This window comes from Lutra lutra, chromosome 14 (assembly GCF_902655055.1).
Source record: "Lutra lutra chromosome 14, mLutLut1.2, whole genome shotgun sequence".
Lineage (NCBI taxonomy): Eukaryota > Metazoa > Chordata > Mammalia > Carnivora > Mustelidae > Lutra > Lutra lutra.
The window spans coordinates 53,939,785-53,964,869 of NC_062291.1; the positions used below are offsets into that span (position 1 = coordinate 53,939,785).

General features: G+C 39.1%; 1 protein-coding gene across 11 annotated transcripts in view; it reads right to left on the reverse strand.

The window, feature by feature from the left end:
- CPEB3 (cytoplasmic polyadenylation element binding protein 3) overlaps positions 1-25,085 on the reverse strand; it is a 190,696-nt gene that overhangs the window by 136,267 nt on the left and 29,344 nt on the right. For 9 of the 11 annotated variants that reach the window (XM_047701458.1, XM_047701466.1, XM_047701465.1 and 6 more), the window contains one exon: positions 18,096-19,108. In XM_047701458.1, coding sequence (XP_047557414.1) covers positions 18,096-19,097 — 1,002 coding nt within the window. In that variant the 5' untranslated portion in view covers positions 19,098-19,108. Of the gene's footprint in view, positions 1-18,095; positions 19,109-19,325; positions 19,440-21,872; positions 22,010-25,085 lie in introns of those variants that run through there. The other 2 variants (XM_047701461.1, XM_047701459.1) reach the window with 2 other exon arrangements.

A 25,085-nucleotide genomic window follows, 5' to 3' on the forward strand; every position in this document is an offset into this window, starting at 1 on the left:
AAGATGGCAAAGTTGTGAAGACCAAAAAAAAGGAAGGAAAATATTATACACACATACACACTTTAAGGAGTGATATCTAAATTACTGAACAATAGGGCGCCTGGGTGGCTCAGTGGGTTAAGCCGCTGCCTTCGGCTCAGGTCATGATCTCGGGGTCCTGGGATCGAGTCCCGCATCAGGCTCTCTGCTCAGCAGGGAGCCTGCTTTGCTTCCCTTCCTCTCTCTCTGCCTGCCTCTCTGCCTACTTGTGATCTCTCTCTGTCAAATAAATAAATAAAATCTTTAAAAAAATAAATAAATAAATAAATTACTGAACAATCTGTAGCCACTTAGAAAAACTGTAGGTATGAACAAAGCTTCAGTGGATATACAGTGCTTTTTAAATGCTTTTTGCTTGAAAAATTTTATGATTTTGTTGACAACAATTTCATTTAAAATGTAAACATAAAAACTCAGTTGTTGGGCGCCTGGGTGGCTCAGTGGGTTAAGCTGCTGCCTTCGGCTCAGGTCATGATCTCAGGGTCCTGGGATTGAGGCCCACATCAGGCTCTCTGCTCAGCGGGGAGCCTGCTTCCCTCTCTCTCTCTCTCTCTCTGCCTGCCTCTCTGTCTACTTGTGATCTCTCTCTGTCAAATAAATAAATAAAATCTTGAAAAAAAAAAAAAAGAAAAACTTAAAAAAAAAAAAAAACAAAAACTCAGTTGTTAAGCATCTGCCTTCGGCTCAGGTCATGATCCCAGGGTCCTGGGATCGAGCCCCATGTCGGGGCTCAGTGGGAAGCCTGCTTGTCCCTCTCCCACTCCCCCTGCTTATGTTCCCTCTCTCGCTCAAATAAATTAAAAACAAAACAAAACAAAACTCAAAGATAGTAAACTAGGGATACCTTTAGTGATAAACAACGAAAACACCCTTAAATGTAAAGAAAGCAGTACGTAAAATTAACAGAAACAGTAGCAATATATTATACGTATTTACCCATTTCTGGGTAATAGTTGTTGTTCCAAAAACTCAATGGCTTTAGAAAATGTGAATTTTGAGAGTGAAATGAGAATGTTTAGAAACATTCTGCCTACTAGCAGCAAAGGCTTAATCTAATAGATAGTCTGTCAAGTATACAAGAAAACTCTTACATTCTCCTTGTAAATTACATATTATATCTCTCTATATAACATGTTTCATTAATGTCATGCTAATGGAAGTCCACTAAAAGTAACTGGGTGCCCTAAAAGCACCCAGTTACTAACCTCAGCCTCCAAAACTTTATTTAAGTACCTTAATTCTCCCCTCCCCCTCTTGCAAGACACTCTTGAGCCAATGTAAAGGTGGTGCCTGTTCAGCAGGTTTAGGAAAACCAGCTTTGTATGATCAACAGGTTTCCCTGGTGGTCTTTGCCAAAAAGTTAATAAATAAGCCTTGTAAACTTCAGTAAGTTGTGTTGAGGATGCATAATGAACAGTTAGAAAAGAGAAGTTAGAAGTTAGAAGAAAACAGAAAAAAGTAATTACAGTTGACCCTTGAACAGCATAGGTTTGAACTGCATGGGTCCACTTACATGTGAACTTTTTTTCAATCAATACAGTACAGTATTGTAAATGTATTTTCTCTTCCTTATTTTTTTTTAAGATTTGTTTATTTATTTGATAGAGAAAGAGAGAGAGAGAATGAGACAGGGTAGGGGCAGAGAGAGAGAATCCTAAGCAGATTCCCCACTGAGTGCAGAACCCAGTGTGGGGTGCGATTCCACAATCCATGAGATCATGACCTCAGTGGAAACCAAGATAGGACATCTAATCAAATGAGCCATCCAGGTGCCCCCCCTTTTATGATTTTCTTAATAACATTTTCTTTTCTCTAGCTTACTTTATTGTAAGAATATAGTATATAAAACATACAACATGGAAAACATGTGTTAATCAGTTGTAGTACCAGTAAGTCTTCTGGTCAACAGTAGGCTATTAAGTTTTCAGGGAATCAAAAGTTATACGTGGATTTTTGAATGCGTGGAGTGGGGGGTCGGTCAGTGACCTTAAGCCTTGTATTGTTCAAAGGTCAAATGTATGTATAAGTTGTCCTAAGTGATTTAAATTACCTAAATTAAAATCCACACTTGTAGCACTACCTTATTTTGGAAGGGTGAAAGAACAAATCACATGGGCCCTAAGGTTCCTGCCTGTATCAGGCTCCTAGTTCCATGGGCAGTCTGCTTCTCCCTCGGACCTTCTCCCCTCTCATGCTCTCTCTCTCTCACACACTCTCTCTCAAATAAATAAATAGAATCTTAAAAAAAAAAAAGAAAAGAAAAGAAAAGAAAAAAGGAAGAAGAAGACCCTCTTCTATACTACACTACAGCATAAAAAGATGCTCTCGTAACACTCCCAGGGCCTGAGCTTATATCCTACTCCCCCACTTTGAATTGCATGCATGCTGCTCATTCTCATTTGAATACCCCTCAGTGCCATAACTCTCAACCTATTATGGAGACAGAGATTCAAGAAGTGGAAATATCCTTCTCCAAAGTTTAAGAATGAGAATTAGAAACTGCAGTTTTGACTTCCTGAACTTCAAATGATAAAATTGAGAAAGCAACAGTTTGATGTTCTGGAAGTACCAAAAAAAGAAAGGGGGGGACCCATATTCTTCTCTTCTTCCTCAAAACTTTTAATGGATAGGGACCTCTACAAAGAATGGTGTGAGCAACATAGTGTCATGAAGTTCTAGCTGGGGCAAAACCGTGTAAGGAAAGAGAAAGATTAAAAAAAAAAAAAAAAGCCTAAAAGTAGATACAATTTTAAGTATAACAGCTCAGAATGATCTTGTTCTCCTTCACATCCTCTACTCCATCAGCCAGCGCTTGTGACATACTTTCCTTTGAAAGGTTTCTCACAGTTTTACCTTCATAGACTTGTGCTAAACCCAAGATAACTATCATGCCTTCTCTCTGACCCCGGCTGTACTGTGGCAGGCACACACATTTCTCCAATCTACCTGCTTGTTCTTTCTAAATATATGGTTTTATTGTCCCAGTGCTCTGATCTCAGTCCTTCAGGGTTCCCATTGTCTGAGGCAGAATCCACACCTCTAAACCAGATACTGAAGACTGTCACTATCATGATAAGCATCATCAGTATTAGTCTAATTCTGGACTCCATTTTGCATTCCCTACTCTTACTTCACTTTTATCTCATCTTTCTCATCTACTTCTAATCTATGTTCTCTTGTGGTGTAGTATATACAAACACATCTTAAATGCTTTTTTAAACCAAGTATAATCTGGCAAATAAAAATGTATTGGTTTTTTTTTTAAATTAAAAAAATTTCAATCCATCCTCACCTCCCAGTAAGATCTAAAAGTTCCCCACCTAGTCAGCAAGTTCTGCTCAATAACCCCACTTATTGCTCACTTTTCTTTCCTTATTTTGGATTCCCATTCTCTGTAGCCAAATCCTATCTATCCTACAAAGTGGAGCTACAAGGACCTGCTCTATGACTTTTTTTTTTTTAACCATTCTAGGACAAATTCTTGCCCCTCCTTGACTGTTCATGACAACTAACACATCACACCATCTGGTACTTGCTTTCATATAATGCTCTGTTGCATAGCTGTTAGTTCCTAAGGACAGGATTCAGATAATTTGTGTCATCCACAATACCTAACACCAGTCCAAGAACATAGTACATAACTTGTAAATCCTGAAATCAAACTCCAGTTAACAGCATTGCCACATATAATGCATGTGAATTTCTATGGATTTAAAATAAAGAAATAATATGTAAAAGACTATATAAGAATTTTGCACAGCATGACGGTTTATATAGCTATCTCTATGGAACATAGATCTACAGAATATTTCTTTTCTATATAGGTTGTCTTTTTATAATAACTGAGTACTGTAGAAGTCATCAGACTCGATCATTAAATAATATACACAACGCAAATTATGCTGAACACATGGTCTTTGATGGTTTAGAACAAACATGAAGTGTCTTAGAGGCATCATAAATATTATTATCATGCCACAGGAGATTAAAAAATCGGGTTTTGAACTTGCTTATGACATTCCCTAGAAGAAACTTCTTAATATAAATCCCTGATGTCAGCATACTTGCCTATGGCTTGCTTGCATAAAACTAGAATATTGAATGAGCGATTGCTTAACTTCCTGGACAGTATAAAATGGCTGCCTTTTTGAATATTTAATTACTGTAACAAAAGCTGAAGCATCCTTTTACCTAGCTTTGTCCTCTTTGTTGAAATCTTCTTCATGTCTTTCAATGTTCTCTGACGTCTCAGCATTCATTACATTCTCTATTATTTATGTCCCTCTAACAGAATGTATCACTCCAACTCCCTTGTCTGCTTCAGCCCTCCATTATGTCCCGCAGTGTGAAGCAATATATTCACTATCAAAAGATTTTTCTTCCTTTCCTCCTCATTCCGGTCTTACATTTTTTATATTAAGCTATAATTTTCCTTAAGTCTCTGTGTTTCACATTTAACAAAATCTAGGCCTAAATTAGAATATCAAATATCCCATTGTATTTTAAAATGAAAATCATGTGTTACACTTGCATGATTCACCAACTTTAATTCTGCTCAATAACTTTAAAATAGCTACAATGCAATAACATCTCATGTGCTATATCACACCAGCTGATAAGTCAAATAGGATCATCTATATGGGCAAATAAGTAGAAAGTACGCAGTAAGCTCTAAAATGTGAAAAAATTTTGTTACCTTCAGATAAGCTCATATCTTTGGAATGTTGAGGAATTCAAGGTCAAAATATAATCAAATCAATCTTCCCACCCAGTCTCAGATCTTCTAAAATGCTAAACTCATAAGGCCTTTGAAAGTGGGAGTTTAAAATTTTCCATTCATCGAAGTTTTATTGTGCAATAGCTGAAGCATTAACACACTTCATCTGCTTTTATTCTATTTAAAATCAATACAAAGTTTAATCTGACCAATATTGCCAAATAAAGTTTCATCAGCATTATAAAATGGTTCAAAGTATTTAGATTGTGTTTTTGCAGCTTAAGGACCAACTATTTTTAACAAGATTTGACTATTGTGATGCTGTCATTACATAGATTTAAATAATAAAGTCTTTTTCTTTCTCTGGAAAATTTTTGAGCATGATGGCAATGAAGAGCCTGGTAAAGCTTTAACTTAAACTACCAATTAAAAAACAGCAACTACCTCCAGCAAACAAACAAAACAGGGTCTCTTTTAATCTAGGTATATGCAAAATATGATGCTGGAAAATGTTAAGAACTGGCAAAAGTCTGGCCAGTTGTTCTTACTGGGACTTGATATCACATATCTCAACCAGCATCCCGAAATGCTCTGTTGTTAAAATGCTCTTTACCAATAGAAATCAGGAAATACATGACGGATAGGTTTCCACACTGGCTTATAAGTAGTTAATTGGTTACAAAGCTAAACAAAAAACAACCCTCAATCAGCAGTCAACATCGTTTCCATGTGAAACTTCAAGGTCTAATGTACTTCTCTTCAGTGAGTTACAGGTCAATCACAGAGATCTAGGCCAACTGCCCCCACAGCACAAATCCCCAACTTCTACCCCCTCCCCAAGTTCTACTCTCTACTCTCTTCATTAAGTTACAGTTATAGAAGTGGGTCTTCTAAGATCATAGCAATGACAAAGAAGCCAATGGGAGAGTGTAAATGTTCCTCTGAGATCCTTTGTATATTAGCAATTTCTTAAAGTCAGTATTTCTGAGCTGTACTTCCTACACCAAAATTAAACAACATCCCTCTCTTGAGTCAAAATTTGCTGGCCCATTTATTTATTAAAATACAGAAGCATCTATAGTTGAAGCTTTGCTTAATTGATTTTCCAGATTAAGTCATGAGTTCTATCTTCCTTATATAAAATGCCCATAGCATACTCAACACCTGTAATGGGAATTAACCCATTAATTTCTGTCCTGTCAGATAAGCCGCAAGCTTACCTAGAGGTGGTGGGTTTGTCCCCAAGCCTTTTTAATGCTTGTTACTATAATTACATGATTTAATTTACTATACATAAACCAATGAACTGAAAGTCAAAAAAATTATTTGCATAATGAAAAGCATTTTTTAATGTTCTAGAAAAAGCTAGATAAAAAAGGAGCTGGGACCATTTTATTTAGAAAGTTCTCAAATTAAAGTTAGGCAGAATCTGTGGAAATATGAAGAGGGAGAAAAATTTATGAGACAACTAAGTATTTCAAATTTTTTTAAAGGTTTATTGGGTGCCACGTAGCAGTGCTTTTACTCTAAATCTAGGATTCTTGACCATTTTTGAGTTATGGGCCCTCTTGGAAATTTAATGAATGGTACAGCCCACCCTTCTCTCTAGAAATACAAATGAATAAACAACATACAATTCTGGTGGGTCCTATACCCTGGCCTCATTTCCTTTCCCTTCCACCCTCCAGCCTCCCCCAAAACACATCTCCTTGTGGCTCTGTGGATCCTAAGCTTCTAAACATTTTACCATGCTTATACCCATTAAAAAACTAAGCACCATATTAGTGTAGCCAACTAAATTCCATAAGGTTGAATCTTAACTTTGTTAAGACCTTAATGATATTTCAGATGGGTAATATTATCCATTACCTCTCAAGAGAGTTTATTCAACTTAAAAATAACAGATTCCTGGTTTCATTTCTCTTATTGCCTGTGATCCTCCCATATGATTGATTGGTTAGCAATTCCTTGTAGTTCTTTGCAATGCCAGGCTGTAACTCATAAACAAGATGACTAATCAGCCAGCATACACTCTAATTCTCAGGGTACAATAAAAAAAAAATCAGGCTAGAATCAAAAAAAGTCTTGTCTTAGAATGGTAGTTATTTCTTCTCTCAGATTTACTGTTCTAATAAGTAGTCCACGAACTAATCTATCTTAATAAGGTTTTCCTTCCCACACATTAAGAGTCACACAAAAGCATGGGTGGATAAGAGATGTCAAATCACTTGTTCAAATATTCCCAACACATAGCTTTGCCTTCTGAAGTTCCTCCACTCTAAACCCACCTGGCTTATGAGTCATGAAAATTCTAATCTGCCACTATTGAGCATTTTCACCTCTAGATCATTTTCCCCAGCTGCCTTAACCAAAACCTAGGAGTCATTCTAAATTCCTCCTACTCCTCTCTTCCCCACATCCAAGCAATCACCAGTCCTTCCAGTCAGCCTCCTAATTTATTTCTCCAGTCTGTCTTTTCCTCTCGATAGCTTTAGGTCCTTACATGTTAACTGGCTTCCCGGCCTGTGTTTGGTCCCTGACAATCTATATCCCAGAATAATCTTTCTAAAACAAAGATGTGATCACTTCACTCACCAATTTCAAAGCCTTAAAATGGCTATCTTTCTCAGCTTAAAAATCCTTCAATGTCCCCATTGGACAAAGTTGAAGGCAAAGAATATTGGAATGTCCTTGTGATCTGGCCCCTTCTGCTTCTTCAGCCTCATTGCTCACTTGCCTCACCCCGATCTTGAATCACCTGCTCTCTCAGCACACCTTGTTGTTCTTACCTGTATACCTGCTGTTCTCCCTGCTTAAAACAAATCTTTTTGCTCAAACTCCTACCCCGTCCCCTGGTCTGCCTATGGAACCCTGCCCATTCAGCTCTAAATAAAGCATTAAAAGGCCCAAAGTCTCTGAGACAGTATTATGTTTAATAGTTAAAAATTGGAGGCATCTAGGTGCACAATTTGTTAAGCAACCGGCTCTTCATTTCAGCTCAGGTGGTGAGCCCAGGGTCATGAGATCGAGCCCCAGGTTGGGCTCAGTGCTAAGCCAGCTTTATATTCTCTTTCACTCTAACTGTGCCCCTCCAGCTTGTATGTACATGCCTCTCTCCCTCTCTCTCAAATAAATACATCTTCAAAAAAAATAGTTAAAAACTAAAAACAGGGGTGCCTGGGTGCTCAGTTGGTTAAGCCTCTGCCTTTGGTTCAGGTCATGATCCCAGGTACTGGGATTGAGTCCTGCATGGGGCTCCTTGCTCAGCGGGGAACCTGCTTCTCCTTCTACCTGCTCTACCTGCCACTCAACCTGTTTGTGCTCTCTCTCTGACAAATAAATAAATAAAATCTTTAAAAAATAAATGAAAACAACTTAAATCTTCCAAACATAAAAATGATTTGTTAAATTGCAATGGATTCCCATGATGGAATATTACACAGTAATAAAAAATGTTTATAAATTTAATGATATGAAAAGCTAAAAAATATGGCTATAAAATTGTTCACACAGAATCATCTCAACCATATAAAGTACATTATACATTCACATAAAAAAGAGATAATTGGCAGAAATGCACCAAAACAACAGTACTTATCTCTGGGTAATAGGGTTATAAGCGATTTTTTTCCCTCCAGTTTTATATGGTAAACATGTATTACTTCCAAAATCAGAAAAACTGAAAATATTTTAAACTGTGAAGACTTTCCCGGAGACTTCTCAACCCACAAACACACACACACATGCACAAAAATTTAATCATTCCCTCTGATTCAAGTACACACTCTTTGTTGTGTATATCACACACTATTTTAAAACTTATCCTTCTATATTTTAATTCACATTCATCAGGGAGATGTCTGACAGGATTTGGTTCTGCTTTAATCCCTACTACCTGATCTCAAGTAGAGGTCAGTTAAATATCTATAAAATGAAATTACTTTTACACTGCATGCACTTATTTCATAGAGTCACAAGTATTACAAAGACAATGTGGCATGAGGGGAATCAGGGAACATCTGGGGAAAGAGTACGAAATCAAAGGCATATTAAAAGATGGTGCATAACAAGAGGCAAGCAGGAAGAGTAGAATAGAAGAACTGGACATGGAGTCAAAAGACCTAAGTTTCCATTACTGCTTTGTCACCTACGAGTCAGGTAATTTTCTGAGTCTCAATACTTCTAAATTAGGAATAATAATCCCTAATTTACAAGAACACGTGAGGATTAAATAAGATAATTTACATGAAAAGGGTAATACCTGGCATTCAGGGCGCCCTGTGTGTTTTTAGCTGTATCTATTTGGAGAAGGACATCAAAAACAATACAACACCCAAAAGCTGGAGTACATGGATTATGACTGTGAGCGAATATGTCAAAAGAAACTCACCAATGTGAATATCATCCTTTTGATCAGAGAATTCCATAACAGATTTGTGGTTCATAAAAATACTGCATATGCTATCCTTCTTAGCTATATTCTACTATTAATTACAATTGCTTTAAACAACAATGTGGCAAAGAGCTGAATAATCTACCCACAAAATCAAATGCAAATACATAAAAACAGATTCATATCTAAAAATTTTCTTTCAGCCTTTCCCCACAATCTCATAAACATTACCGATCTTCACTATTTTTAATCTCCTACAAATCTCAGTTATAGTTCTCTGGTCCAAAAGAGGAAAGGAAATTTTCCACAGCAGATTGCAAAAGAGAGGTGCTGGGCACATTTACTTCTTGTCCTTTTTAACTGCTGTGTATCTGAAACCCAAGAGCCGGGTCTCCTGGACTTGGAGTAAGGGGTTAAATTGTCAGATCATGAAAATGTTTTCTCTGAAGTATTTCAATCCCTAATTAGTCCCCAAACTCTACCATATATTTAAGATAGAAAGCCTTTTGCCTTTTACCTCTCTGCTTTCCAATCTCACATTCTTCAAATGACTGACTGACTGAAATGGGCTACTACAACCTACTCTTTGTCAACCTCTTAGAACAAAGAATTCTCTTTCTTTTTTTTCTTTTTTTTTTTTTTCCAAAGAATTCTCTTCTTAATATTTTTAAGTGCTATCGTCAGAATTATTCAGACCTTCGTTCTGGTCAGTTTTAGTATTAATAACTTGATTTGAGATGTCAGGAACAAAACAGATTACCATGACAGGATAAATTAACTCCACAAGAATGAGTTAACAGTGAGTAGGTAAAGAAAAATTTGAGTCGTTAGATGCAAGCTAGTGTTCCCATCTACTGGCTGCCAAAATCTTTTATGTCAAAACAAGAACTCTGCTTGCTTTTTGGCATACCAAACCTGCAAACAGAGCCATAGCCCAGAAACTATCGGATGTCCATTAAGTCTGGGAATACAGGTAATATTTTCTATTTTTACAAATTGAAGATGCCCTTTATGACATTACATACATTCATGTTTCCACATTCTATGGACATTTATAGAAAAAGGTACAATGGCAAATCTGTCTCAAAAATATTAAATATACTATATTGTAGAATAAACAAAACTATAGCACCTTGTGTTTAAATGTTTATTCAGTCATTTAACGAGCAGCTACTGAGTGTCAGCTGTTTGTGAGTTTCTAGACACTGGTTCATTTGTTGTCACTGATCATTAATTGCACTGAGTTACTAAGGAGAGGGTGTTATTTTTTTCCTCTTCTACTTGATCCTGACTTTGAAGTAAGTCTGAATGCTTAAGAAATGAAGATATTTGGCTGTACAAGTCTTACCCACACAAAATTAGTACACAATGTTTCCTTCCCTTCATGTGTATTAATTCTATGATCATCTCAAATGATATAAAGGCTGTTGGGTGCCCATTTCTGTTTCTCCCCTCTTAAGTATCCTTACAAGAGTTCATATCATATATTCATTATTTTTTAGACTTATGTAATAAAACGTCTGGGGAAAGAAAAGTAGGCTTGATTCCAAGATAATAATTTATGGTATTATTTTCACTTAGTAGTACCTTTCTATTTCAAATTAAGTCAAAAGGCAAATATTAGAATGGTTTCACATTAAGAAATTTACATGGCCAGCATCTGTAAAGAACACTAAAGGATGGGCAAACTAAATGTAATAGAACCAAAACAGAAGAAACCACATACAAGCCATTTACAAGGAATAAGGACAAGCTGTGGAAAATTCCTTGTTAGGCTGGATACTACTGCAAATCTCTCCAGAAAAGCCCCCTTGGAAGTGGTGGCTATATTCCCCAACTCTCGATATTCAAACGTGTGACTCTATATGGAATTCTATCTCTGACAACCACACTGGCCCCTATAGAGACCCAGGCATCATCTTCCGGAAAGCGGTGATAAGGAGCTTCAAATTAGAGCCTTTGTAGCTCCAGAACTACCAAAATCAACACTGGTAGCAGTTGGGAAATTAAATGTTTAAGCATTTCTCCCATCACCAATCAAATGTTCACAGAGCAAGGAAAATGCTTATACTCACATTGATGAGTCAACCATAATCAGAAGCAGGTAGTTACAGAAAGCAGGTAGTTACTGCCTTTCTAGGTCAGGCATCCACAAAGAACCTCTCATTGCTCTTCCATCCCTGCTGGACACATCTTTACAGCCCCTCTTCATTTCCAGATGCCATCAACTAGTGTTTAACTCTGGACTATTGATTAACAAGACTCCATTAAACTCGGACTATAATTAGAGGTTGTTAGGCATCTAAGAACCATCACAGTATCTAATTATCTGAACACTTTGTATACATTCTCTCAAAAGCAAACGCAGAAGATGGGTGCTCTCTCTCCATTTTTGTAGACTGGGAAAAAGAATCATTTGATAAATGACGTGACCAATCACCAGTGACAGAGCTGTGGCTTTGACCATGTCTTTCTCATTCCAAGCTTCATAGGTTATCCACTATTCTATGCTCCTTTCCATCTCTCTCCTGAGTAAAATCCACACGTCTTAATCAAACTTTTCAGATTGTAGAAAATAAAGCCATAATCTTCTGACACTTGTGAATCAAAACACTGTAAAACTCACCTGAGCAATGACAAGTTCCAAATGGACAAGTGTTGTGCCTTATGTAGCCCTTGAGAAACAGCAAAATAGACCAACCAATGGAGAAAATTATTTAAGTAGAAAATTGTGTTTTACAGAATATCTAAAAACATTACATTTGGAGCACGTGGGTGGCTTAGTGGGTTAAGCCTCTGCCTTCGGCTCAGGTCATGATCTCAGGGTCCTGGAATCGAGCCCTGCATCTGGCTCTCTGCTCAGCAGGGAGCCTGCTTCCCTCTCTCTCTCTGCCTGCCTCTCTGCCTACTTGTGATCTCTCTCTGTGTCAAATAAATAAATAAATAAGTTTAAAAACATTACATTTATGAGGGTGTACTTTTGTATCCACTCACTGCAAGGTCATGAAAATTTTAGAGCTAACTACCTTTCAATACGCAATTTTTAAGTATACAGGCTATAGGCTGTATTATTAGTTTTTAGTAGCATAGAAAACCTTCTAAAATTTTCTAACCAATCCGTCTTTTAAATAGAATATAGATAACGTGGCTTTGTTGGCATTCACAGTAATCATGCCATAATAGGCTCTGAAACAGTTTGTGGGGTTGGGTGGACCTTAAGTGGTTTTGCATTAGAGCAGTAGTTAAGAAACCAACTACAGAAGAGTCTCCAGTTTTAAATCTAGATCATACTATCCTTGGTCAAAAGTAAGCATAAACTAGACAATTTATACTATTTCCTAAAAAGATGGATTACACACACACACACACACAAAGGAGCATAGACTGGATGAAGATTTCACTGGTTCCTTAAAATTTATTATGAATAGGGGGCACCTGGGTGGCTCAGTGGTTAAGCCTCTGCCTTCAGCTCAGGTCATGATCTTGGGGTCCTGGGATCTAGTCCCACTTCGGGCTCTCTGCTTTGCAGGGAGCCTGCTTCCTCCTCTCTCTCTCTCTGCTTGCCTGTCTGCCCACTTGTGATCTCTCTCTGTCACATAAATAAAATCTTTAAAAAAAAAAATTTATTATGAATAGGTGTATTTATTTTTTAAAATAATCTGTATTCCTGGGGCGCTTTGGCAGCTCAGTAGGTTAAACATCTGACTCTTAATTTTGGCTCAGGTCATGAGCTCAGGGTCCTGAGATCCAGCCCTATGTCGGGCTCTAAGATAAACATAAAGCCTGCTTAAAGATTCTCTCTCCCTCTACTTTTGCCTTTCCCCATTCCCCTTTCCCCATGCTCTCTATCTAAAAATATATATGTGTATATAAAATATTATATTTAATATTATTATATATTATTATATATGCATATATAATAATATTATTATACATAATAATCTATATTGCCATTAATTTATGTAAAGAATTTGGTCCTCTGTCATAGATAATCCCCTAGCAAAATTAACACTAAGTTACAATTAACTAGACTTAGGCCAGAAAATATAAAATCTATATAATTACTCTCAATTTGGGGTGAGGGAAGAGGAGAGGGATAAAGGCAGAGATGCAGAAAGAAAGCAAAACATAATTTGAATTTCTTTCCAAAAATATAATATTCAAAAATACATAAATTTCAGTAAATAAATAGGAGGATATATTAACTATTGTTGCAAATAAGTGGTAGTAAATGTTTGGGCACTATATTTTTCTTTCTCCATTTCCAACAACACAAAATTTTTAAAAGCACTATTTCTAGGGTATATCATAAGGTTAAGTGCAGATTCAGCCCAGTCTCCTGCTTCTACACTACAATGTTAACTGATGTCCTAGAGTTATTACACTCAAGGTATTACAGTGGAGACTTGGCTCTGGAGGCAAATTGCCTGGGTTTAAATCCCAACTCTGCCAGTTACCGGCTGTGTGATCTTGAGCAAATAAAGTAAATGTATTAACTCTTAATTTCTCTGTCAGTATAATGAGGGTTATAATAGTCCTGAATCTCAAAGGTGTTCCAATGAGGAATTATAACAAAGTGTTTAGCACGGGGCCTGGCCCATAAGTGAATTGTGGGTCATCAAATTGTTACAGTAACCAAAGGATACCTTCACACAAAAAAAAAAAAAAAAGAAGAAGAAGACCAAATAACATTATAAAAAGTGTTCAGTTATTCAAACTGCACTGTATGAAAAATCAGTAATCCATACTATAAAATCATGCAGAACCTCCAGTCGCTCTTATAGCAACAATTATTATAGTCCAGCATTTATGTAGTACTTTACTATGGACCAAGCACTGTGCTAATATGCAATTCCTCACTTGAACACATATGAAGCAAGGAATTATTATTACTCCCATTTTACAGATGAGAGTCAAGATGTATACATGATTTGCTCAAGATTACAAAGCAAGTAACTGGCAGAGTTGAGATGTGAACCTAAACAATCTGCCTCCAAAGCCTGCTTCTGACAGAAACTACCCACCCAAACTTGGGCAAGGACTTTCATATATTGGGATTTCAATTTCCTTCTTTAGAAATGAATAGAGTGGGGACGCCTGGGTGGCTCAGTTGGTTAAGCATCTGTCATCAGCTCAGGTCATGATCCTAGAGTCCTGGGACTGAGTCCCACATCAGGCTCCCTGCTCAGCGGGAAGTCTGCTTCCCCTTCTGCCTGCTGCTTCCCCTGCTTGTGCGTTCTCTCTCTCTCTCTCTCTGACAAATAAATAAAATCTTGAAAGAAAAAAAGAAAATGGTGGAACAAGTATTCTTAAAAGTCTTCTAAACTCCTCTAGACAAAAATGCTATTTAAACCCAAATTCAGGGACGCCTGGGTGGCTCAGTTGGTTGGGCAGCTGCCTTCGGCTCAGGTCATGATCCCAGCGTCCTGGGATCGAGTCCCGCATCGGGCTCCTTGCTCATCGGGGAGCCTGCTTCTCCCTCTGCCTCTGCCTGCCATTCTGTCTGCCTGTGCTTGCTCTCTCTCCCTCTCTCTCTGACAAATAAATAAATAAAATCTTTAAAAAAAAAAAAAATTAAACCCAAATTCACTACATATAGGAAATATGTTCTGGTCCTTTTACATACCTAGGCTTCCCTGTCTTATATAATACAGAATATTTATAATTCCCCCAATGCAGTGTCTCACTGTTCCTGAGCCCGTTAATGGAAGGTCCATCACCTCCCCACTGAAAGTGCTCTTTCTCCATCTTTGTAGACTGGGAAAAAGAATCATTTGATAAATGACATGACCCAATCTCCAGTGACAAAGCTTGTGCTTCTGTCAGCCAGAGAACCTCACTAGATAGTTCTATAACGAAGTCCCTTTGATTGGAGCCCAAAGAGAACCTGACTTAAAATGAATCCTATCTGACACCACTAGTGCTATAGGGAAGTTAAGGACACACATCAACAAACTAGCCGAACCCCTAGGACTGGAGTTATGTCACTCTACTTTAGGACCTCGGTTTCCTTGTTTACAGATAAGAGGCGGTGTTTAGATACAAGTAAACCTGAAGGAAGCAGCCACCCCAACTCAGGGAAGCCAATCAACTTTGTTAGAATTGAGAGAAAGGGGTAAGGATATGTACTGTTTGGGAAAACCACATTCAAATACGGTTATCGCTTTTACAATATAAACCACAGAAGTAAAAGCTCCAAAATGATCTATCATGTTGGGTGGCAAAAGAGAGTGAAACAACACTGAGTGGATACGTATTTTACGAATACATATTAAGATACATTAGAGTAGATCACTGTTGCAAGCCCTGTTTAGCTCAGAGTCTGAAAATAGTCTCTAGGACGACTTAGATATTTCTTCCCTTTCATAGAAAAATGATTTAAATAAATGCACAAACATGTAAAATTCTAAACACAAGACTCAAGGTATTTTATTTTTGTTTCTTAACAAATGTGATATACTTAACACAAAGTCTTAAAATATTCTAACCCCAAACTAAAACACAACCAGGTTACTTCTAATCTGGTTCTAATACTGCTTCAAAACCCTGAAGCTCCATTTTTAAGTGAGACAAAGAAGTGAGACATAAAGTCCATGTAATTTTTCCTGAGGCCAAATATATAAAGCTCAATTTTTAATAAAATCTATCCTTGCACAAGTCTTTTGGCCATCTTTGCCTACTTAATAGCACCACCAGGGGATGAAAAGACAAGAAACCAAACTCAACCCCTTCTGTCTGGCTCTCATTAGCATTGCTGGTAAATGGTTTGCTGAGGGGGCACCTGGGTGGCTCAGTGGGTTAAGCCTCTGCTTTCAGCTCAGGTCATGATCTCAGGGTCCGGGATCGAGTCCCACATCGGGCTCTCTGCTCCGCAGGGAGTCTGTTTCCTCCTCTCTCTCTGCCTGCCTCTCTGTCCACTTGTGATCTCTGTCTGTCAAATAAATAAAATCTTTAAAAAAAAAAATGGTTTGCTGAGAAACAATTGGCAATCCACGTACTACTTGTCAATATCAGTTTGGGGGAAGTTTTATGGATTCAATCTCTCCCCAGCCCTCACTTCCAGAGATAATCGAAAGCTAGCTGTATTCAGATTTAGTGCCTAGAAAAAAATAACTGATGTCTACACCATCAGCTCTTACCCTAAAACTCCCACTCAGATTTTAGGTTATCTTCTAAGACTGGACTTGGATAGGGAGCACCAGAATAATAAGAGGAACCGTTGGAAAAAGAAGGCATCTCCTACCAAATGCAGCCTCACTATTCTATCCCCTCACCACAAAAATAAGCACATGGAGAAATTTCAGAAAGCAGATTCCTCTTTTTCCCTACCAAACTTGCAGTGCCTCTTCATTTTATCGAGACAAACTTTAAAATGGAAAGAAATACACGTTAATATTAAATTCTCCCATTCCTAAAGGACCCCTGTGAAAATTTGTTAAGATCCTCTCTCATGAAAAACTCTCATACACACAATTTACAAGTTTCATGGAACCCCCCAACCCCAAACTTTCAAGGTTAAAAATCCTTGCTGTAGCCTAGAGAATCATGTGCTTCTCTATAACCCTATCACCTTCTTCATGGGTGGGAGCCATCCCAAACATCACATCTGAAATGTAAAGAACAACAAAATGAAGTTTCCAAATTGCACCTGATACTTTAAACTAACTCTGTCAAATTTCGGTTCTGCCATTTTTCAGCAATGCTCAAAAGATTTATTTCATTTCCTTGACCACCCCAACTGGGTCTTATCCAAAGCCCTCCTCTCTCCTTCCTTTCTTCTCTTTTAACTGATCCTAGAAGCTTATAGCCAAATCAAATTGTAAGTGAAAGAAAAATGTTTGCCTGAGAACAAAAGCCCCCAGTGAACACTCACCCTCACCACCCCTTTCCAACTCAAGATGTTCAGGACACTGCCAACCGATGTGGCCCTGGGCTGGATCAGAAAACAAGAACAGAATAAGGACACTCCATTCAACCTTTTTGTCTGGGGCACTTCCTGGGTTTTTCACTGGTATTTAACACCAAGACACAAGGCTCATTTTTCATTAAAGTTGCAAGACTTTCACTTTGCCCAGTTTCAAATGGTGTAATTGATCTGCATTGTCTTCTTAAATAACCCATCTGAAGGACACTGCAGCTTTAAATATTTCAGTGCTAGCTAGCAAATAGACTCCATTGCAATATGGCTCTGAAGGTCGCGTCCTATTGTCTCTTTGCTCTAGATAAAAAACAATGTCTTAGTCCTTCTTTTAGGTAACATAGGAAGGGTTACCCCTAGAATTTCCACTCTTCCAACTTGTTCCCTGAAGGAGCTTGGGAGTTTATTGGAATCTCACACTCATAATTTTCCCGGCAGGGGCAATATGCTGATTGCTATTAATGATGCCAGCACCTTAGCGAGACATAAACACATGTGTTCACATTAGTTTAATTGAGCATATGCAACTGTCTGAAATAGCAGCACTCAAGCGCTGTTAACCTCTTTAAGAGTAGGCTCAGGGTAGTTTGGGAGTGGATGGCTTTCAGCAGGCACTCTGAACCCAGGATTGCATAACCTGAAATGTGTAGCTACTTAAAATGACAGGAATCTCAGCCTACTCATCCTGGGACCAACCCAGCACCTTGCCATACATTTGCACCTTTACTTGTCAAAGAAGGTCAAAACAAGAGGCACACACACGGTGAAAGAAAAATATACCAAAAGAAAAAGGCCCTTTTCTGTCTTATCAGGGTGCTTAAATACGATTCTTCAAACAGTCACAATGTTCCCCCAACCCTGTCCTGGTACTGGCGCAGCCCCGGTAAATGGAGGCTTTTGAAGAGGACAGGGGGACTGGACATCGCTGCCTTTCTTAACAAAAATCAGTGGACGATTAAATGGCAGGGAAGAAGGGGCAAAGGGAGCGGGGTAGAAGGAAGGTGTGTGCAGGTGCACTGGAGCATTACCTGAAATGGCAACAGATTGTTACCATTATCCGTCCGGAAAGCGTTATCCTCCATCCAGGACTTGGAGGTGAGCGGGGCCGCACGGGGGAACTTGGGCGGCGCGATCACATTGCTGGAGAAGGGCTTTTTGAGCGGCGAGATGGGGTTGAGTGGTGAGGGCACCCCGACACCTACGCCCACGCCTACGCCGACAGCTCTGCGAGGGTCCCGGCCCGCCGGCAGGCCGCCCCACGGGTTGGACGGCGCGCTCCAGGCGGCGTTCACACTCTGGTGCGTGTTCCAGCTGGACGAGGCGGACGAAGCGGCAGCTGCGGCCGCGGCGGCTACTGCAGCCGAGGACGAAGACGGCTTGCTGGTCATGATGGGCTGGTGGCCGTACGCCGCGGCGGCACTCCTCTGCGCGTAGGGCGCCTGGCTGGGACTGGCGGGCGAGCGGCGCTGCTGCGGGGGCTGCGCCTGCGGGGGCTGCGCGGGCTGCGCGGGCTGTGGCGCTGGCGGCGGCGGCTGCTGGTGGTGCTGGGTCTGCGCCAGGCCTATCTGCGGAGAGAAGGTGCCTCCGAAGACTGGGTTGACGTGGTGCGGGAAGTTCTGGAAGAGCATGGTCCCGTTGACTGGGGTGATCCCCTGGAAGAAGCTGTCCTCCACCGCGTTCGTGGTGCCTGTGGACCAGGTGCTGCCGAAGGACGGCGACAGCGACGCGCCCGGGGCCGCGGGCTCCTGCGGCGGCGGCGGCTGCTGAGGGGGCTGGTGGAAACTCAAGCCCGGCAGGAGCGGCGATTCCATCTGCATCTTGTCAGGGCCGTTGGGGGCCGGCGGGGCCGCGACGGGGCTGAGGGCCGGCACTGCGCTGCTGTCCTCCGGCTTAGGGGTCTCTGAAGAGAGGGGCGTGGACGGGGCTTCGGCTGCGCTGGGTTCGGGCTGGGGCTGCTGCTGCTGCTGCTGCCGCTGCTGCTGGGGCTGGGGCTGGGTTTTGCTTTTGTCCATCAGTAAATCATCCTGCATGGTTTGCGCAGCTGAAACGGGAAAAAAGAGAGACGCGTTATTGTCAATGTGATCGTTAATGCCCCCCGCTAAAGCGGGCGGGTGTTTTACTTGAGAAAATCCAGTGCCAGCGCTACTAGCCAATTGCAATGCAAATCCATAATCTCCCATTTAGAAGAGCAGGTCGGGCTGGGGATGGGGGGGGGGGCGCGTGCAAGGTCTCTAAAAATACTGTGAGAGCGTCTTCACCCTTTCTGATGTCTTGGTTCTTTTTCTGTTTTAAGGAGAGATGTGCTTATAAGACAGAAAGACAGCAATTTCGCCACGTCTCTTTTCCCTTCACCGGAACTCAGAGCGTTCACCCTGCAATGAGAAACTGATTCTGGTTCCTGTTTTTTCCCAAGCACCACCCTCCCCCAGTTATTTGCATACGTCAATAAATACTGCTGCGTCCTTCAGCAAGGTTAAAAAGACACCGCACACGACCCTTTCTTCCCCCTTCCCTGCTCGGCACTTTAAAGAAACAGCAGTCTTATCCCTCTTGATTAGCAAACTGCCTTCTTGCGTTGATAATTGTTTCATTTAGCAGCGGCGAACCACGAGGGAGGAAATCCTTGGCATTTGTTAGGAGGAGGACTCAGCTGCACAATCATTCTCTGGCCTCCCAGAAGCTGCAGCTACTCCATTTTGTTAGGAGACATTAAAAAAAAAAAAAAAAAAAAAAACCCACACCGTTTTTAAAGAGGTAAAAATCTACTGAAACGTTTGTAACCGCTTGCTTCTTGTTACACTCTTAAGGATTAGGGCTTTTCTGCTTATTCTCCAGTCTTCTTGTCTCCAATTCTGCCATACAAGAAATGTCTTGGCTTCTCAGCGGTTCAGGTCTCAACGGGAGCCTGAGAATTTCTCTGCAGCGTGGAGAAATGTTCTGGTTGGATTTGAGGTCAGAAAGAGCCAAAGACAGAGAAAGGCTGACTGTGAGATGGGGTGGGGGCGGAGTTAAAAAAAAAAAAAATCCCCCTGAGATTTAAGTAGAAAGTCAAGATACTTTTGGGGTTGCCAGATTTTCATTTTTGAATCCTCCTGATGCTGCCTTGGTCATAAGACTTTGGCAAATTTAGAATCCATTCTCTTATCACTGGTATTAGCAATGAAAGATTATGGTTGGAAGACCCTGAATTACCATATGTTAGCAAAAGTGTTAAAAATAGCATAGTACAAAGTCCCAAATTCTCATACATTGTAATTATAGTGCATTGCCATCACTGCTTCATTTAGCCATATAAGGAGCGTATGGTATTTTCCATCTCTCATAGAAGGGCTATATTCACCTCTGCCATACAGCCTGTTTTCTCATTCAAGGATGAAAATAGTAATCACTCAAAATCGGGAGATTTCCATACACATAGTTATCACTGAGTTAGCTTGTCCTTTAGAACATGTTAATTGTTTTAAATATATGAATATTACAGTGCTGAGACCCTAAAAACAAATATTTTGAGATGTTAAAGGAGCATATGACCAAACATATAATTATTTTTAGATGATGATTCAGTATAATTGCAACAAAGTTATTAATATATTTAATGCAGTTACTTAATTAACTCAGATACTTGGAGAAGCATCTTTCCCAGAACACTTACAAAAGGACATTCAGAATCACAGAGAAGCTCTGCGTTTGGACATCCTCATGATAACTGTTATAAAATAAATGTATTGGAAAATGGAGATGCCACCACTCTTAACTACTAAGCAAAATATGTCAGGTCAAGAAATGGGATTAAATAGTATTATTTTATAAAGACAATCTTTAAAATGGTTACTCTTTAATTTTAAAGTTTCATACACAAAATAGTGGGCTCAAGCAAATGCTTCATAGCCACCTCGCTCTCTTCTCTTCCCACCCCTTTTACCCGCCCCAAAACCCAGCCCAATATACTTCACAAATTGCCAGCTATTACCAATAAAACCTACATAAGATTGATTTTAGGTTCCTCAGTTCCCTTGGTCTAAAACAATGGCTTTGATCGGTATTGAAAATATGACACAAAGAGGCAAGCAAAGCTTCAATTCACAACAGCACAAAGTTCTATCGCTGCCAAAGGAAATGGTCATAAAAAGAGACATTTTCATACTCGGTTTAAGCAGTGCTGCAGTAAACCATTATAATCTGGGATCTGAGTTGCTTCCAGTGGGCTAGAATTATCTTTACAATAGCCATATCATCATGGCTGAAATATGTATCTGATTATAATTTTAATATCACCCAGCTTTCCCAATGCTTGTATCAATGCTTTTTGTTAATGCTTTCAGTTTAAACTACATGCTCTTGATGGAAAAATTAATGCTATACTATGGCAAAAAAGCTAAAAAGTAAGCTGGACTCAATCTTTTATGAAGGCTATAATTAGTATATTTACTGAATTAAAAAAATTTTGTCATACCAGGAACACCCATTTCTCTTCTCAACACTGCTTAAAGATATAAATTTCACTTTCTGCATAAATTCACTCTGTCAAGGTCAAGCCCATCTTTTAATAAATAAGATCCTTTTAAACAAAAGGAAAGCAAAAGATTAAGATAACATTCACAATGTTAAAATGCAATGTCTCTCGGTAGCTGCTTGTATAGTTTGTTTGGGTGTGTTTCTTTTTTTTTTCCTTTTTCTTTTTTCTTATTTACAGCAAAGTCCGAGAAATAGATACCTCCTTCCCCTCCCCCCCACCACACACACAATAGATCTTCCTTTACATGCAATCACCCAATCTCAAGTAACAAATTCTTAGCAGCAGTTACCTTTGAGTGTCCAGTTTTTAAGGATCGATAAAATTAAAAACTGTACAGTATTTTATTTTCTTCTTTCAGGTTGATTATGTGACCGCTCTGGCAAAAGCACTTTGACAACTGTAAGAAGAGAGGGCATGCGCACACAGGGAACTGTGGGGGCTGAAGTCCTTCACTAGGTACTCTGCCTGACTTAAGCACGTTCAGCCAAGGAAAGAAGGAAGCCTCGCAAATACTGATTCCAAGGGGAAGAGGTTGTGCCCGGATTACATTATATTTTCCTACCAATCTGAATCACGAATTTTTTAAATGAAAAGGGAGAAAAATAAACGGGTTTATCGGCTTGATTTAGGAATCCAGGTTAAAAGAGAAACTGGATTGAAGGACTCAAAATAAATAAACCCAGCAGAGCTACCTTAAATGGTATTAGAATGGTAATGACTGGGTAGCCAGCAATAGGAACCCTACGGGAGCAAAAAGAGATTGGGGTGGGGAGGGATTAGAAAAGGAGGGAGAACTACAAGGAAAAGATAAATACTTAAAATCTGACAATCCCTAAAAGAAACATTTTTAGTATTACAGAATGAAAAATGCCTTAATATTAAATGTGATATTAGCTGGGGAGATCAGGTAAAAACAGGCTTCAGTCACAAATTTCTGACATCTTATCCACCAAGATTTCTTTGTATTTGAGTTTTCAATGAAGGCACAAATCACTTAAGATTCTACTTGCTTTACTCTGAATCAACTCACCTCCTTATTTTACTTGTCAAAATGAAAGTTTACTTTGCATTATTCATACAATGATCAATCAAATAAAATTCAACTCTTTTAAGCTAAAATAATATTTGGTGAAATATTAAAAAATAATTTGACATTTAGTTTTCATTGCATAGGACAGTGACTTCTTTATTCAACACAAAAAGTAAATACAGTTTCTATTTTTCAAAAAAAAATTTTTTTGCATATTGTTTATTTTGTATATTGTATATTTTTCCTATCTTAACCATATGACTACAAAGCTGGAATCTTGCAATATATTAGCATCAACTCTTCCTATCCATAGCTTCTGAGAGCAATAGTTCAACTACCAGTTTGCTCAGGTAGGTAGAAGATATTGTTTCTTGTGGGATTTGGTTCAATGCCATTCACCCAAAGGGTTCAGAGTAAATGTCAGTTGATGACTATGCTGACTTAACTTGGAAGAAAAATGTTAAGCATCATTTAAAACTGTCTTAATTCTCTAGTTCCTTTTTTCGCCAATTAGAATTAAAGTATTACCAGAGACTACCAATTTACATTGTTAGTGGTCTTTGTTTCTAGTTATTTCTAAGGAAAAAAAAAAAAAAAAAACAATTTACGAGGAAAAAAAAATTGTGAATCAACCTGTGAAACATTCTTTTTAAAAGAACTAAAATCGGGGCGCCTGGGTGGCTCAGTGGGTTAAGCCGCTGCCTTCGGCTCAGGTCATGATCTCGGGGTCCTGGGATCGAGTCCCACATCGGGCTCTCTGCTCAGCAAGAAGCCTGCTTCCCTCTCTCTCTCTCTCTGCCTGCCTCTCCGTCTACTTGTGATCTCTCTCTGTCAAATAAATAAATAAAATCTTTAAAAAAAAAAAAAAAAAAAAAGAACTAAAATCACCCTCTTATTCCTACTGTGAACTTATTTTATATTCCCCATTTTTTTCTCTTCCTCTGCTCTCCTAAAGAAAGCTTCATTTCTGCCAATGTGCTGTACTTATCATTTGCATTCCAGAGTCTGTCAGGATCACTCAAGGTCAATCTTGTTCCTGAAGACTTCCCTAACCTACCAAACTTCTACATTTTCAAATATATCAATTAGGTTTAAAAAAAAAAAAAGTTCCCTCATAAAATCCTTACAAAGACTTGGGTATCTATTTGTTTATTTATTTATTAGAGAGAGTGAGAGCAAGGGGACTCAGCACTGAGCAGGGAGCCCAATGTGGGACTTGATCCCAGGACCCGTAGATCATGATCTGAGCTGAAGGCAAAGCTTAACTGACTGAGCCACCCAGGCACCCTCAAAAGACTTGTTTTTTAAAAATAGATTTTTTAAATTATTTATATTAACATGTCAAGTTTTTTTGTTTGTTTTCTTTTATTTTTTTATTTATTTGACAGACAGAGATCACAAGTAGGCAGTGAGGCAGGCAGAGAGAGAGGAGGAGGCAGGCTCCCCGCTGAGCAGAGACTGATTCGGGGCTTGATCCCAGGATCCTGAGATCATGACCTGAGCGGAAGGCAGAGGCTTTAATCCACTGAGCCATCCAGGCGCCCCAACATGTCAAGGTTTTACTGGTAGAAATTATCAAGTTATTCAGGTGTGCTTGAAAATGGTTCACTTGGGCACTTCTTTATCCACCTGACCCCAAGTGCAGGTCTAATAATAATTCGCACAATAAAGAAAAATAAACTTTGGCCCCGATCCATGATAAATGGCAATCAGTAATTAGCACTGCCCATATTTAATTATATTGTGTCTGAAAATGAAGTAATTTTTCCTTTCTTTCCTGAAATGAGCATTCAAATCTAAAAAGAAAATGACTCAGGGCACCTGGGTGGCTCAATCTGTTAAGTGTCTGCCTTTGGCTCAGGTCATGATCCCAGGGTTCTGGGATGGAGTCCTGAGTTGGGCATTGAGCTCTGCTCAATGGGGAGTCTGCTTCTCCCTCTCCCTCTGTTCCTCCCCCACCTCATGCTCTCTCTCTCTCTCAAATAAATAAAATCTTTTTAAAAAGTAAAAAAGGATAACAGAATGACTCAAACATAAATACCAAGGTGTAAATAAACACCAAACAAACAATAAATTATAGGATGACCACCAACAAGGATAAAGACCTCTACTTAAATTCTGTTTTTTATTTAACCAGAAAGGAAGAACTTTCTAAAATTTTATATTCAGGTCACAGAGCTTAACCATATATCCCTTTGAATAGTCATGGAGAGCTATAAAAACAGAGACTGCAGAGTTAACTCATTGGGATACACATGGGTCAAATACATCTTTCTAGGCTTCCTTCCATTCCTTCCCTAATTATATCTCTAGCTCAATGTTAATGACTCCTGGGTAATTGGTGGTTGCTCCACAGATGTTTGCTGAATGAATGAATAGATGCATGAATAAATGAATGGATGGGTAGATGGATGAAATATAGTTTTGGATTATCTAAAACAGCCAAATTTTGAATAAGTTAAAATTATTCTC